The sequence below is a fragment of the Nipponia nippon genome, unplaced genomic scaffold, assembly GCF_047370975.1.
Source record: "Nipponia nippon isolate SJK-2023a ecotype South Korea unplaced genomic scaffold, ASM4737097v1 scaffold_1, whole genome shotgun sequence".
In the NCBI taxonomy this organism is placed as follows: domain Eukaryota; kingdom Metazoa; phylum Chordata; class Aves; order Pelecaniformes; family Threskiornithidae; genus Nipponia; species Nipponia nippon.
This window is the reverse complement of record NW_028262290.1, coordinates 99,144,684-99,161,764: the sequence shown is the minus strand read 5'-3', so window position 1 is coordinate 99,161,764 and position 17,081 is coordinate 99,144,684. Positions and strand designations below refer to the sequence as shown.

The following is a 17,081-nucleotide window of genomic DNA, read 5'->3' as shown; positions in this document are numbered from 1 at the left end:
ATACCAGAACCATGAAGTCAGTTCCCGCAGCAGGGACACTACTGTCCAGACTGATGATTACTTTCAAGGAGTAAGGTTTTTTTCCTCCCATCTTCAGGGAGTACTAAGCTTGCTGCAGTGCCTTGGCTTTGCCCTGCTAGCAGGGCTTGCTTCATGGCAACAGCACAGTAAGCCTTTGACAGCCCAGCCGCTGCAGTGCTCTGATGCAGGGAAGCGGCATCCCCGGTTCCACCAGCGAGCCATCCTTCTCAATTCACGGGTCTGCCCGAGAACCGCTGTTCCAGGACAGCGCTCTAGAACCAAGAAAACGTAGCATACAAGCCCATGCTACCATGTATGTAGAAGTAAGTTTTTAATGGCTGGTTAATTATGATATCACTACATTTTATTGCAATATAGTACTATTTAAGCACTTTTAAAAATGCAAGGTGTACAAAGATTAAATTAAGACTGTAAATTGACTAAATATTTGGTTTTTATATAAATAGGTCATAACCACACTGTGTTGACATGTAATACTGTTATAATACAACAGTTAAACTGGTGAGTCTACACAACAGAAGCTGTCCGTAGTTAAACAAGGAAACAAAGTTGAAAAGACCATGTTAAAACAAAAAAACCTACTAAGATCAACAGGTTGGGATTGTAAGTAGCAACGAACATATTCACTCAGCTCCTGAGTAATTCAAGTTTTACAGTACACATTAAAAAATATCATTTCTTCCCATCAACACTATATATCCAAACCATCAGGTGTTTATGCATTTCGCAAATTACACTGATTGAACTATGTAACAACGGGGGTGGAGGTTGGCAAGTCATTCTGCTTGACGCTTACATCACCCACATGCTAATACAGCCATGTTTTCTGTTCTCCCGTCCCGCCACAAGGTAGCGGGATTTTTGGTTTGTTTTGGACAATCGTTTAAAGGATTGGTACTTGTCAATTTGGATGTCTGACGTTATCAGTGATATTTTCAACTCTTAGTTGTCTAAGAGGTTTAAAGATGGAAATTTTCTCCTAACACTAAGTTAGAAATCATTTGCATCATGCTGTAAACTAGGAAGCAACATAAAGCGACAGACTTGTCCTTAGTACGTAATTAAAATTCCAAATTCCAGTCAGCAGAGCTGGTCTACTTTCCGTGTTGAATACGCCACAACACCTTTCAGATCTCCAAATGCATAGCTAGTGTAGGTAGTCTTCCACCGTGGCGAACGCGCAGGATCCGATTCCTGATCGAGCCATCAAGCCTAGACACTGTGACGCCTGTCCCATTGCTAGGGCAAGCGGCGGTTGCTTTGGCAGATTGTGAGTCTCTGAAAGAATCACAGTGGCAGTTAAAATACCTGATTCCTTGCCCAGTATGGCACTGAAAACGTCAATTTTAAGCTCGATTAAATCATTCGTTTCAAAATTCTGTGTTTGCTTGCAAAGTTTGCTCTTACAGCAAGACAAGAGCAGGAGCAACCAAGTGACATTTTTAAACTCCCTGCACAGCACCATTATTGAACAGGCCCATTTTCACTTTGAACGACGACGATTACGTCTGTTACATTAATACGTCCCCCAAACTACCCCTCTCTCTTACTAAACGAGCGTACCGTAACACTGTTGTACTTTGTTCGTCGCTCAGCCGGCCCAGGACTAAGCCCAGCAAACGACGGGTGGCGAGCAGGAAGGAACGGCACGCCGTGCCACGCGTGAAAACTCACCTAGTATTGCACTATTAAGTACAGAGCACACGGGTTCTCTTTGTATCGGGTCAAGCTGATTTCCAACAGGGCTGCTCCAGGGATCCGAATAGGCAAGTAAACTGAATGCATCCTGTGGAAAGATGATTTTTATTGCATCTCGCAGCTCTACTGTCACTCTACTAGTGAAAACAAGGACTATTTTCTTCCCCCCTTTTGATTCAGAATCACAAAGGTGATTCTCAGTGTCCTTCATCAATACGAAAGGATAAAAAGAAATTGTAGCAGGACTTGTTCCATTTTGAGCAAGCAGTGCTTTTTCCCAACAGAAAGACAAAAGTCAGCAGTATTTTAATAAGCGATGGGGAAAGAGAAAACAGACTGACAACTGCACGCAGTCAGTCTCTGGCAGGGGAATTCTCCAGAGCAGTCTCAAATCAAGGTAAACTAATTAACACAGAGAGTACTAAAGAAAGCACATTTTAGGCATCTGTATCAATCCTCTTTCTTGCAGTTCATCTAGCACTAGAGCTGAAAACAGCACTTTGATTCAAGAGGCCAACCTACATGGTCAGAAATGAGAGAGAGGGAAGTGCTAAATTCATCTCTGGTTTCAATTGTATTACAGTATGGAATTATCTTCCCTGTGAATGTGCTACACAGACAAGACAGGAGACAGTGCTACACCACAGCTGGCGAGAATACTGCTCTCAGACAAAAAAAAAATTGCAAAGTTGAAGCGGAACGGTATTGCAATGCAGTTTCTGCTGGGCAGCACAGTTATTCACCTTAACCCCACAATTTCAAGATCAAACATACCTTGAGCATTTTCTTATTCGCTGTGTTTTTGCCACATTCTCTTCTTAGTTGCTCACTCATTGCTTGCAATTCTCTTCCAAAATGGATCATTCTTTCGATAGCCGCTTGGCTGCCACCACATAGCTGACGTCTTAACTGACTTGAATCTACTTCTGCAAAAATGATATCGTCATCATCACCGCTAATAGAGCCGACAATCACAACCTAGGGATCTAGAGAATCTGCACTGATTTCACTCAAGAGACACCTGCCTTCTCAGAGAGAAAGCACGTCGGGCCAGCGACCTTGGCATAATGTGCTCCTACACCGAGCACCGCTGAATTGCTCCTCGATAAACATTAAGAGACTTAGTTAACGAACAGCAAAGGCTGTCTACAGATGCTGTGTATTTTGCAATGGTTAATTTTAAACTAACTAGACTATAAACCTAATTTTACCCTAAAATTTTATGGGAGTTTAAAATGAGTAACGACAACAATAAAAGTCCACACAGTTCTACCTTTTTAGTTCTTTGGGACTTCGCTTCTAAAGATAGTCTCTATTAGCAGTTCCGGATTTAGCCTAAAAAACCCTGAGCTTCCCAAACAGCCACGATGGGTGTTGCTACAAGATGATCATTTAGACTGTTCATACTCCTTGTAGAACACAGTAGCTTAATAATTTGGACATTTCAGGCTTCTTCAGTTATCAGGCAGAACACTACCATCCATTTCTTTACTGTTCGCTCCAATATTCCCCAATACTAGTGATTTAAAAAGATATTAATGCAGTTTATGAATAGTAAATCAACCCTTGGCTTCTCTAAAAGTTCTGCCTCTTTGAAATTTACAACTAAAACAACCAGTAAAAAACCCCCCAACCCCCCACATTTATCCATTCCTTGCCTTTTCTCATCAATGGAATTAAGTTTTGAATCAGAATTCTGACGTACACTTTAATTACAAAACCATTCTTCTTTCTGATTTTAACACTGCTATCTAATGATGTATTTTGACCACTATTTCAAACAAGGACTTGTAAGTGACGACTTGTTTTTTCTTAGATGTGAGCATATCGCCTCTGGAAAAAAAAATCTGCCTACTAAACATTACGTGCACAGCACTAGGGAGAATATATAACTATTTCAAAAAGCAAAAACACCACCGAAAAAACCACCAAACTCAAACTGGGGGGAGTAAACAATGTAGGTTGAGGAGCCACATTTCTTTTTTACAAAGGTGAAGCACCCCCAAGTCTGCGAGCAGTGGTGTTTGTTGCTAGCTGCAGCCCCATCTAGGACATGACTTTCCAAAGGCAGAAAACAACTACATTAAAAAAAACCAAAACAACTAACACAAACAACTCTGTGCCCTGGGCAGCTGCTTCACGTCTGTCACAGCAAGCCTCTGTGGAAAAGGCTGCAAGAGAGTGAAGAAGTGTTTTGTTTTTTCTGTCACAGAAATGAGGCCTTGTTATTATCCGGTTTCAGAGCGCAATGCAGGGAAACAGCCTGGAAATTGGAATCTCCCCCCCTCCAGCGCTGTAACAGAATTCTATTCGCTTTTCCACAGTTACCTAGGATTTGCCAGCAAAGCTGCGCGACCAGCAGCAGCACGTGCCCTCGGCACTGTGAAGCGTTCATAGGTATCTGTAAGTACTGCTGCATTCTGGAAGTTTACTGGCGATATCCAGAGTTCCACATTTCATTTAAACTACCTATTAATTGATGTCCGGTTAAATCACTTGTTTGAGAAGATAGTTCTGCAGCTGCAGAAATGGCTGGGCTGGATTCTTCCACTTCTTCAGACACAGCCAGCAGTAACAACCGTTGTCTAAGCTCCGGCCTGCGCACGCTTCAGTGATCTGACTGCCTTTACTGGACAGGGACAGGTAGCACCGTAACCGACAGAGTAAACGGTATCTTTTTAGGGTGTGCCGGCAATCAGAGGGTATTTAAGTACTCATTTGTCACTAACAGCAACAGGTATGACTGAATATAAAGCAGGTTAAGTAAAGAAGTTATTTTTTAGACCACAACTATGTAAAACAGGGTATTTTTTCGGTGGAAAACTTTTTAACATCTCACAGTTCCCAAATATAGCTCTTTTCTTGAGCATTTAATATTAGCACTTTGCATTCTTCAGTGCAAGTGATTTGGCATTTCTCCTCTTACCGTCGGGTGCAAAGATGCCATGAGAACCGTGACCGGTAAGAGGACTGGGGCAAGAGGGAGAAACCATCTGCCAGCCCTAACCCCCGTGTGCCATGCAACAGGATGTTTCTTCTCAAAGGCACTTCCTTAGAAATGGATGCTAGCTTCAAATCCCTAAGTTACCAATTTCCCCTCTTCTCACACTGACATTGGGCCACCTAAATCAGTGGTTACAAGGTTTACGTCTAGTAACAGCAAAACGAACAAACAAAAGGAATTAAGACTTGAGCGAATATCCCTAATTTTCAAGCTGGGAAGCATTGCAAGTAAAAACATAACCTTGTTGCCATCACTTAATAAAAATGTAAGAAATATCACTGCAGACCCATTTCTGTGTCACATTCTTCCATTTCGTGATCATGTTTAGAACTACCATTTAGGAAGCCATTGGATGAAGTCTCAGCAACCCCATTGGAGTAGTGATCTGTTTCCATGTCTACATCGTTGCTGAAAAGAGAGTAATAAATAAAAGTTTTACTCAAATTTAAGTTCTTAGGGCTATCTTCTTCACAATTTCAGCACAGTACTTCCTCATTTTGGCTACCGAAAAGCTGCTTTTAAATATCACCAAGTTAGACCACAGGTTTTTTCCGTAGCAACTGGCAAGACCAGAGCACCAGTGACATTTTAAGGCTCTCAACTAACATTAGCATTCAGTAAAATAACACTTTCAGATGCTGAAAAATTAAACACGTCCACCATTATTCAGGAGTAAGTAGTGTAAGACTTTCTAAATACACGCCAAAAAGTTCTTACCTTGTTTATATATCCGTACATCCATAGAGCTGGAGAAAATGCATTGAGAAAATATACTATTCCCACTTTCTTTTTTTAAAAAAACCACAGTTAACTCAATATACAGCCTACTTTGAGAATATCCTATTTAGGTAAATAGTTCTTTCAAAAAAAAGCCTTGATTTCTCATTTAGTCTCAGTGAAATGACAGGGAAAAAGAAGAAAAACCCAAAGCAAATACTGAGTAAACCAAGGCGCTGAAGAGATACTCAGAGGCAAATTCAGGGCATACGACTCCTCACCACACTTTGCTCGCCAGCAGGCCGCAGCAGCACTTTTAGAAAATGCCAGCATGGCTTTGGGACTGAGCTTTGCTGACAGTTACATCCTAGCCTGTTCTATTTTGTCACGGAGAATGACAACCTAAAACCTCTCTCAAGACCAAAAAGATTCAATTTAGAAGTTTAATATCTTGCTTCTAAGCAACCAAAAATACTCAGCTTCCTTTGAGGAAGGAAACCAAAAGGCCTCTCTGACTGGGCAACACTGCAGCCAAGCAATTGCCTTCCTCCTGTGAGAAATCTCAAAGTTGCCTGGACACTGCCAGGCGTTCTGGCAGAGGCAATTGCTGATGCAAATACAAATAATGAAGTTAAAAAGTAAATTGGTACTCTTACTCCCCTCCCCCATCATCACTATCCAACTAAAATACTTTGTGTTATCACCACCACATCATCACGTCATAGTTTGCAGTTTTGGGAATCCATCCTGGACAATGCAGCCAAGTACTGTTGTATTTCACATCAAATTAGGTTCTGCTGCATCTGTGCAACCCAGAGCTTAATATTTACTGGTTATGAATAACCATATTAACCCTGGTTAATACATCTATTTTCATTCTCTGAATTGAGTGTGTTTGCACAAGTGACAGTGATTGGAGTTGGCAAACAATTATTGTGTATGCAACGGAAGGGAGTCCACATTTCACATGCATCTCAGTTGTGTTTACTTTGCAGATACTGCCACAAACGGAGAGTATCTGGAAAACTTTTCATTACCTACACGCAACATGCTTAAATCAGTGTCAGTGGCTTAAATTAAAGTCCCAAGTGCCAGAGAGCTAGCTAATCTTCATTACGCAACGTCAAAACTGACCATAAATAGCTACAAGCAAGGTAATTTATTTTTGTCTGTTGCGTTTCTTTAACCAAACAGGAGAAAACAATCTATTGAACTGGAGAAGTTAAAACAAAAGCACACTAGAGTGATCACAAGCTGTTGGCCCCTTACACTGTATGTTTTAACTGTCCTTGAAAAAAAAAAAAAAAAATCACATCAAATCCCACTGAAAACTCCTTTCGGCAATATAAGCCTTAATGTAAGTTAGAAGCATCTGAAGTTTATTCACCTGGAATAGCTGTTAACCTGCTGTGATCTTGATACATTTATGTTGTTGAGCTCTGGTACATTCAAGCTGGTAGTCGTGTGTTTACTGTGACAGTACGATTGATGCGCTTTATTTGATATTACTCCATTACTGCAACTACTTTCAAACCCTGAAAGAAAGTTTTAATAATTGTAATCATCTACAAACTTATTTGAAATTACCGATTTCTAGAAGTGAAATAAGTATAGCTTAATTGTTTCTGGTCAGTAAACGGTGGATTTGCCAAACACAAACCCAAATACTTCGCCTCCGTGTTTCAGATATTTGAACCTCTAAGGCTCCTACAGTGCAGAAGTTAAGCATTTTTTAACAAGTACTAACACATCCATGAGAAGGTTCTTCAGTTGTACTTAGACACCAGTAAAACAGAAAACTGCATCAACTTAGAACAATTTTCTAGAACTGATACATTGTTTCTAAAAGATCTGAAAATCTTTTCTAGGCCGCCATAATCATTATGAATGGAAGCAGACATGGCATCTTACTAATTCCTAATCACATAATTCTCTTGATAAATATGCAGTAAAATTCAGTGCTGAAAATACTTTGCATGTTGCTACACTTAAATACAACCTCCCTCCTTCTCCATATAATTACTTTAATTGTTAATATTGTGCTTTGCTAAATAGAATTACACCATGCTGTGAAATTATGATGTCTGGCTAAAATCTCTTCTGACCCTTCTAAAATATAATCAAGAAGCTACTATTTGAAGCAAAGATGTAATTGCCAGTTCTATCAAGCCCAAAAGCAGGAGCCCCCTAGTATCTTCTAATATAGAAACAGGTCACAGGAAGGGCTCGTTATAAACAAAACAGTTGCTGCCATTCAGGAAATCCCAAACCTCAACTCTCATAATACATTCATCAACTTGCTTATTAAGTGGTGCCTCTATTTTCAAAATTACAAAGTTAGGGGTGCTTTCTACAATACATCCCAATAACCACCTGCTCAACAAACAGGAGATCTGAGCGGACCCCCACTCACACACCTGACAGCACAGCCTTGACACAGAGGGAAGAAAAGCGAAGCTGCTGCCTTTCCAAGGGCAGCGGGTATTCTGGTGGCCAGGCGACGCTGGCTTCCTACTCAATCCCACCGAGGGGAGGGGGGAAGCTGCCCCCAGTCAGCTCCAGTTTGGCTTTAAGCATGAAACAGAAGTGAAAGCTCATGGCCGCTGCTACCTCAAGAGCCTTGGGTTCAAAGATGACACATTCACGCACCATTTTAACATGCCCAACTTCTTCTCTGCAGGGCTGCTTTGGAAGGCACGGGGACCTCCCCACAGGCATGGGGCAGCTCTGAACATTCAGGGCTTCCCACCGAAGCTTTACCACCACCTAGACACTCTCAGAACCGTTTCAACTGTGCAGACTGAAATCTGGCTGCCTGCAGAAAGCCTTTTACCTAACCCCACCACCTAGCTTCTGGTGTTTCCTACGCAAGGGCAGCTGTTCCTACTACTCCATAAATACTATAGGAAATGGATCGTATACACCACTTACTGGATGTAAACCACCTTGCCCAAGTCATAAATCATCATCGAAAGGACAACAGAAATTTGTGTCAGAACCTTCCACCTCCCGGAAGCAGCATTTCTTAGAAATCAGTGGCAACCTGCTTTGCAAACCCTTAGTAAGACCAAGAGCACATGCAAAAAAAGATGCGATTCTGTTTATAGACTTTCCCACTTCCCTAGTGACTGAGAATCACATTTTAATTATTAAAACTATATTTTCATACAAAGCATTCATTATCAACTCTTAAGTAAAACAAACTGTACTCTGCGAGTACTTGTAACTTTTCCCAATACTTAATTGTAAAAAAATACCCCATCTGTATGGTGTGGTATATCCAAATCTATGTGGTACATCCTCCACATCAACTTACCGGAAAAGTGTGTGCTGCTCCCTTTGCCTGTTGCCAAATTGTGGATATTCATTCCATGGCTGGGACTCATGCTAGGACTACTGAATGATCGTGGGCTAACAGGGTAACTATCCTGAGATTTTGGACTGTGGCCTCCCAAACACCGCACTTCACTGTCTGTACCATTCACCATCTCTATAAACTGGCGCACCCTAAACAAAAGGCAAAAAAGTTAAGCTAATAAAACAATTTACACATTTCAATTTACCAACGATAGCAATGACTTCATTTTAGTGTTAAATATACAAAAAGTCTGACTCAACAAAATGCTGGATGTCAGTAATCCAATCATCAATAAGCTTTGGAGTATTCAGCCAAAAATACACAATTACAAAATTCGTGAGGGAGGAGAACAGGAATATTATCCTTCGAGGACAGACTTTGTCAATAAGTCCTCAAAGTTTAGAGAGCTAAACTATATTTGTTTTTGTTTTAACTGCTTTGTTTTATTGGCAGGGGCAAGGTTATTTCTTGAGAAGGATATGTCGTTACGTTGTCATGTCTGTCATTTCTCTCAAAGTAAATGAGAACATAGTTTGACTGTCTGGAACAGTAAGCATTAAACGGTAACTCTTAACATTAAACATTTGCACTAGAAAACAGTTTGAAAAGCAAGCTCATATACAAACCTTCCCTTTAGAGGCTGTTGCTCTGTCAATTTTATTTTAGATAAGGAGGTTTTACTATGGACTTTAAGGAAGCTCAGAACTACTGCTTTATATTTTAGGCTTGGATAGCCTCAATAGAACAGGCAAAAATTAGAAAGACAGATTGAGAAAAAGGTAACATACAGTTGACGTTATCGAGTGAAGTCTTTCATCAAAATGTTCGCATTTTGTGAATTCTGTGATAAGTCTGCAGTACTATCACGTGAATTCTGTTCAGCACTTGAGCGTGACAGACTTCAAACACATTCCAAGGTACTTAACTGAACACAAAAATTAAAGTGCTTTGTTCTTATAGGAGATAACAGTTTTTTTCCGCATTCAACACTACAATGCGATACAAAATTCTGGAGGATCAGCGCAGCTGGCAAGTAAAAATGCCAGAATGAAAGTGACTATTGTGTGCCTGGGAAGCCACGAGAACTCTTTGGGATTATGGAATTTCCACAGTATTAGCCACAGGTTTCTAGTGAAGTGACATGAGTGAAACAGCTCACTGAAACTGGTCTTTAAAGTCAGTCACCCATTTGGAGGAACAGACCAACTTATGCCAACAGGACTTTTAACCTTCTTGAATATGACACTGTATCAGTTTACGTTTCAAGTTCTACTTGACACCCAAACTGATTAAAATTGATTTAAAAAATGACAAAACTTAGTTCTAGAGAACAAGACTACAGTGAGATGTGAATTATGCTGCAAAACAGGACCTTGATGACAAAACCTAGTTAAACACGTAGCAAATAATACAGCATTAAAAAAGTGAACTATACACATTTTCTAAAAAACGCTGCTTAACTTTGTTTAAATTTCTGTGAAAGCTTTAAATGAGTAACTGTCTTGTCTCAGAAGGTACTGTGCCATCTATAAACACACATCTGTATAATTTGAAGACTCACTTTAATGCAAATAAGAGATTAGGATTTCTTTCTAGTAAACTTGGATACAACTGTTGTGTTGTTTCAATGGCTTCTCCCATTCTTCCTGCTAAAACCAATTTCTGAATTCCTGTTCACCAAAAAACAAATAAGAGATTAGGATTTTTTTCTATTAAACTTGGATACAGCTGTTATGTTGTTTCAACGGGTTCTCCATTCATCCTGCCAAAACCAATTTCTGAATTTCTGTTCACCAAAACCAACATCAGTTAAATGGACAGCTTATGGATTAATACATGAAAATTAACGATTAAAAGACACTGCAACCATCAATCAACAAGGATTTTTCCTCTTAGAAAAAAAATTAGTGTAAAGAAAGATCATGCTTCCTTAAAACGTTCAATAGGAAAATTTAAGAACTGCACTCCACCTGCATGTATCTAAATAAGTACTCAATACTTTTATTTATTGCCAGCATACAACTACTTTGTACTCAGATTGCACATTTAGAGCTAGATTAAGATTGCAGCCACTCTTCTGCGATTTATTTCTCATTTTCACACCTTTATAAATAAGTACATACCAAACTATTGTCACCCAAGAACCTCCAAATTGCATCCCACTCCCACAGATTCAATTTTGACTAAGGAAAACAAAATTTAGTCTCTCTCACCTACAACGTGTACTTCAGTCAGGTTGACTAAAGCTTTCCACAACAGTCCCTGCTTTAGCTGATGCTTCTGCTGCTGTAACCTGGCACAAGTCGCAAACAGCCTCACGGCTCTATCCACCAACAGAGAAACTGATCCAAATGAAAAACAGCCCAACGAACGGGTTGTTTTTCAACCAGAGCAGTTTCCCCATGTGGTACGTCGTGAAGTCACACAAATGCTTGTGTTCATGCAGCAGGGATTTAAATGAATGGGGAAGGCACTCTTTAATCAGGCGGCCAAACAGCACTGCCACAGCAAGTCAGAACTGAACTGCTGTTAGTTCTCCTTGTCCTCTTCCCCCTCACATCTGTAAGCAGGAGAACTCAAATTTGATTTAACTTACAAAGCATTCTCTAAACTCTACCCCTTTTCACAGTTAAGATGAAAGTCTAAAGTTTGTCAAGACTAAGTTTTATATTCCTGTTTGTGACTGACCATTAGCTCTCACAAACACTCGTTTAGAGACTTTAAGTCAGATCACAATTTTCCATTCAAGAGAAAGACAACAGGTAATTTACCACATTCCGCCACATCAAACAAGTTCCAAAGCGTTAGTGCGGAAGTTCATCTTAACCAGCTGTTCATACGTGTGTAACTTTACATGACAGCAAAGAATTGTACTATGGAGTAGTGCTGAAAGGGAATTCTACAATGATGCTTAAGAGAAAGTTTTATGTAATATTTGTTTAAGGGAGGGAAAAAAAGGATGTAACGTGCTTTCCAGCCTTACTTTGTCTATTTTTAATGGAAGCTAATTCTTCTAGCACAGTCTGGTCTGTGGATCTGGCGAATGCCTCTGCTGTTGCACAGTATCCATGGTGAACTAAGTAAGATGATACCATTCTAAAAATAAACAAAAACAAAACCCAGAAACACTCATTAAATACAGGTAAGAAACCAAGAACTTCTTGAATGTAAAAACCCTTTTCTGAAAAAAAGTGACTGAATTAAAGAATGTTACTTGAAATTCAGAAATTTCTGTACAAGTCAGACAAAAGTAATTCAGTTAAGAGCCAGTATCTTCTTCAAAACACTGTACAGAAAAACAATTTAAAAAAATCAAAGTATCACTTTATGATGATGAATTTTAATAAAAATGATTCATCACCCAACGTTAAGCTCAATTAAAATATTACCTGCTAATTAGGTTTCTTTTTTTGCTCGTTACATACACTGAAGTGAAATTTCTGCACACTAATTTTTTGTTTTCACTGAAGAAATAAAAAATGCAAAGCCACAACCACCATTTTTCCAAGTGAGACACTAATGAGATACAAGTTAACCTGGCACGCTGAAGGCTGAGAATGCAAAGGGAAACTTCCAGAGCCCAAAGTATTAAAACTGCCCATTACGACCATGGCAATTTTTCTGAACTCCCCAATCCACATTAGACAGGTCAAATCGGAATGGAAGGCTTCCAATCATCATTATAAACTCTTAATTATTCATGATGTAGATAACTCTTCCCCAAACATCTATTCATGCTCAATTTTATAGGTTTATCAAACCTGTTATGTTAACAAAACTATTTGTACTCATTTTTAATACAAGCTGTAGTTTTTTTTCAACAAGACAATAGGCACAATGTTTTAAAGATCTCTGAAATCACGTAATTATTAATATTTTTTTTTTAAATGAACAATATTCAAAGTCTTACTTCTGAATCATTGTTTGCCACTCTCCTTCCCGATCTCCTATCGGAAATCTGTCAATCTGTGCTTGAATTTTCGTTCTCCATTCTCGCATATAGTCTTCAATATCAAATACAAACGGGTGTTGTCCAAAATTAGCATCCACAACCTCTCCTGGTGTTTGAAGCCCTACTGTAGGGTACAAGTTTGGCTGCAAGAAATTTTTTAATTAGTTTTTTCCTCTTACTCTAAACTCCTCACTTTCTTTTTTTTTCATCTCTGTAATAATATCCCCACTGCTACTAGTAGTGTGAAGAAGCGAATACCTCTAGACCATCTGTCCAGCAGTTAAAGCAACTTCTACCAATCCAGCAATACAATGACTAATTCGTTTTATTCCCAGTGGTCATAATTTTTTTATTTTGAAATAAGAAAGCCTTAGTGATCATTCCGTTTCTCGTCAGAAAATGCACTTTTAAAACTCTGCTAAAGTTTACAACTTTTGGTTTCAATTTTACAAAATATTAAATACCGATTTTTTAATGATTTTTAAAGACCAGGATTAAAGTTTCTTTTAATAAGAGAACAAAAATTAAACTTACAAAGTGGGCCATTTTCCTTTTGGGGTGAAATACTTAAAACATCGCTGAATTTTAGTGGTAAGAACTGACAGGATAGAGAACTCATTAGCCTCAAAGTCCAAGTGTAGCGCCTAAAAAGAACTGTAACAGTGCATTGAAGTTCTCGTGAATTCCTGGACTTGTATCTAGAAAAAGACTTTAAAGCATTTATTGTTGTCTCAGTTTTATTTTCTGCTTAGAGATTAGGTCTCCATGCAAATTTGAAATATGCCAAATATGAGAAAAATAAAATCTGCCTGTTGGGATTAAAGTAACTTTCGTAAATGCAACTAGCATCTCAGCAATGGCAATGCAATCAGTTGGGGTTTTGGATGGGGTCTTGTTGCTGTTTTTTTTTTTTTGTTTATAAATATACCTATATCATATTTACACGGCAATCAAGGGTGGTATGGTATAACGGTATACTGATCTACAGAACTATATGCTAAATAAACTAAAGCTATCAGTAAGAAGTTATCAACATGCAGGTCAGTAGGAACACTGAAACCCAGTGAAATTAAAGAAAAATACTCTGGTTGTTAAAACCGTGCCCAAGCCGATCTTGCCCCCCCCATTTCCACTCCCCCCCTCCCCCCTTTTTTTTTTTAAATAAACCTTGCTCATAGTGTTACCTAGTCTAGACTAAACAACAAAGCACAAGTCTCAAATCTTTTAATAATATGAAAACAATCGATTCTAATGAGGAGGGGTCCAGCTTCTAACTTCAGATGACAGCGTCAGTTTTCCTGTGCTGGTACCGTGTGCTAGCAAGGAGCCTTGCTGGCATCCCACAGATCTGGGAGAGCGGCAGTGCCTTCCTACACGAAGCACCCAACCCTGTGGCGGGGCTGAGAGGCGCCCTGGGTTATTGACTTCATTTTTCCTTAGTATCTGTCCTTGCCTCCTAAGGCCCTAGCAAACTGAGTAGCTGGCCAGATGGAAGTGCACCCTAACCAGATTAAATCAGAAATGAAATGGATGAGAAAAAAAAAAAACTAAGTGCAGTATCTTGCCTGTACCAGTAGCACAGGGAACACATAACAATTTTAAGGAACATACAATTTAATTGACTGAAAAGCTAGAAGACTTCAGATACTTGCAGCTTTCTTAAAAAAAAAAATTACTCTGGTATGTTTAATCGTATGAACAGTATAGAGAAAGATTTTGAAAATTAGGCATCAAGCATGAGTTACAGTGACTATGTCTTAAGTAGCCAGCCTTTCTGCATATGATACACAGCTGTACACACATGCACCGTGTTGGTGTTTAATATAGCTTTGACTTTGTACACAAGGCCTGCATGTGTCGAACAAAGTATGTAATAACTACTTGTATGTATTGTTTTCTGCTAAGCTTCCATTAGAACTGCCTGTTAAAAACCTGAAAAGGAAAACCCCTGTGAGGATCAGTGTAAAAACAAAAAACTTTTTGCTTCAATTAACAAATCACCACTGAAACGATAAGGAGAAATATCTGATATTAAATTGGTTAAGAAGATTATCATTGTATTTTCAAGAAGCATAAGTAAATGCAAGTTACATCTGAAACATCTGTTTATAATACAAAGGGGAAAGCTGTTTGAAAATGCACTAATATCTTACCGGTAAATCTGTGAAAGCGATGCCTGTAATGAAGAGAAAAGTAAGATTAATTTCCATATGTCTGGATTCTAGCCTCCTTTTCTTAAGTGTATCATTATAGGTTCAGAAAACTCACCCAAACCATCTCAGAAATAAGTAATTAAGTATGGTGACATCCATGATGCTTAGGCGCAACTGATGTGCTTCAGTAATAAAGGGCAATATTTGGCAAAAAGTAACTGTCATTCAAAAGTACTCAATTTTCCCTCAATTTTTCAAAATATGGCGTAAGATTTAGCAAACATCACACAGATATGCAGATGAGAAAGTATGAAAATTCTGGCTACAGATTAAAATTAAGAGGAAAAATAAGAATATCTGAAGATATTTTTTCACTTGCATGTCTTGATGCTGCAACACCAAGACTAAAGTGTCTTTTCTTGTTTGCTATTACTTTTCTTTGTAAGTACGCATTATCTTTACATGAGCAGCACATGCCTATAATACTCCAAACTAGTCTAGTAAATGTTTCACTCTAATCCACGCCAGGGTGTTTTGGTTTTCAAACAGAATAGCTTAATATCTTGTTATATAATTACAAGCCTCCATCTACCCATAAGACCAAAGCAGTGATTTTGCTGTCTCGGGATCAGAGAAGAAATCTGACCTCTATACACTTCAGGAACATCACGCAATTTGGGGCGGTGGGGGGGCGGGTATCACTGCCTTTTCAAATTTAAGATTAAAACAAAGCTTTTAACCTTCTGTCCTAAATTCCACCCCTGCTTTCCATCTCTGTTCTTCACCAAGATTTCAAATCTCAAGAGCATCTGGATTCCTTACTCACATCTTTGATACAAAAGCATGACATATAGAGTGAGTCTGTTTCCTCCCATCACATCTCAAAACTATCATTTTATCTATTACCTGTTCACACCCTAACTTTTTCTAAGCTACTACCACTTTCTCTGTTTGGCATATTTTGACATCTAACTCACCCTCTTCCAAAATAACCATGGCAGTAGGCAAGATAGATAAACGATGACCGAGTGCCAGGTAGGTATTGGGGTTTTTGTGTTTTGTTTTGTTTTCAACCCAGGATTTCACACTTGCATAAATAATTGCTTAGCCCTTTTTGTAGCATCAATACTCTAGACTGCATCTATGGCCTAGAGAAGAAACATAAATGTCCTCCAAGTCATGATTGTACAGGAATTCTGAACAACTAGCAGCAACAACTCAGCAAGACAGCCCAAATTTCTAATTTCTTTTTCCCCTAAACACAGAATCAATTTTCCTCTGTCAGTAATTCAAGCTAGCAAAGCCCAGGACAGCAGAACAGCTGTCGGGTTTCGTTGCAAAATCCAGAAAGTGTTCGTCAGACTCTGTCTATGACAGACGACATTTTGCTAGCCTCTCCTCACCTATGCCATTCTGTTCTCCTCTTTAAACAGACTTTAATCACTTGGAGTGTTGTTTCACAGTTGGCCTAATCCAGTCTGCTTTAAGACTTCCACTGAAAGAGAAGGTTCTGCTCCTCCCTCTTCAGCTCTTCCAAGCATGTGACCATAAGGGTCATCAGAAAACCAGTGTCTCTTCAGTTGATCAACAATCTGATCCAACTTACCTGCAGGCACACTGTTACCAGTTCCAAAAAGGGAATAAGGTAAGACTACCCTTCTCAGCTTTAACCCAGTTAAAGATTAGGGTAAACACAACATGAGCCTGTTATCTTCCATTTTGACATATACCCTGAAACAGGGCCAAAAGAAACAACTACACAGTGCACGGTTCAAGTATCCCACCGCCATAGGTGTCAAGGTATTAAGTCCAAGTATATAGACTCATTCAATTTAGAAGAAACATTAAATCATGATAGAATAGAATCACAGAAGAAGCCTGACCAACCTAGTGGCCTTCTATGATGGAGTAACTACATCAGTGGATGAGGGAAGAGCTACGGATGTCATCTATCTGGACTTCTGTAAGGCCTTTGACATGGTGCCCCACAATATCTTCCTCTCTAAATTGGAAGGATACGGATTTGATGGGTGGACTGTTCGGTGGATGAGGAATTGGCTGGATGGTCGCATCCAGAGGGTAGCGGTCAACGGCTCAATGTCCAGTGGAGAACAGTGACGAGCGGTGTCCCTCAGTGGTCTGTACTGAGGCCGGTGC

The 17,081-nt window shown here is 39.3% G+C and overlaps 1 protein-coding gene across 3 annotated transcripts in view; it reads right to left on the bottom strand.

The window, feature by feature from the left end:
* Positions 1-335: 335 nt before the first annotated feature.
* Positions 336-17,081, bottom strand: part of RANBP9 (RAN binding protein 9) — a 43,037-nt gene continuing 26,291 nt past the window's right edge. The window contains exons 5-14 of one of the 3 annotated variants that reach the window (XM_087764418.1): positions 14,925-14,947; positions 12,730-12,914; positions 11,803-11,915; positions 10,381-10,489; positions 8,778-8,968; positions 6,849-6,996; positions 5,079-5,152; positions 2,515-2,666; positions 1,717-1,828; positions 336-1,320 (exon numbers count right to left, since the gene is read on the bottom strand). In XM_087764418.1, the coding sequence (XP_087620544.1) occupies positions 1,190-1,320; positions 1,717-1,828; positions 2,515-2,666; positions 5,079-5,152; positions 6,849-6,996; positions 8,778-8,968; positions 10,381-10,489; positions 11,803-11,915; positions 12,730-12,914; positions 14,925-14,947 (1,238 nt within the window). In that variant the 3' untranslated portion in view covers positions 336-1,189. Of the gene's footprint in view, positions 1,321-1,716; positions 1,829-2,514; positions 2,667-4,984; positions 5,153-6,848; positions 6,997-8,777; positions 8,969-10,380; positions 10,490-11,802; positions 11,916-12,729; positions 12,915-14,924; positions 14,948-17,081 lie in introns of those variants that run through there. The other 2 variants (XM_087764411.1, XM_087764427.1) reach the window with 2 other exon arrangements.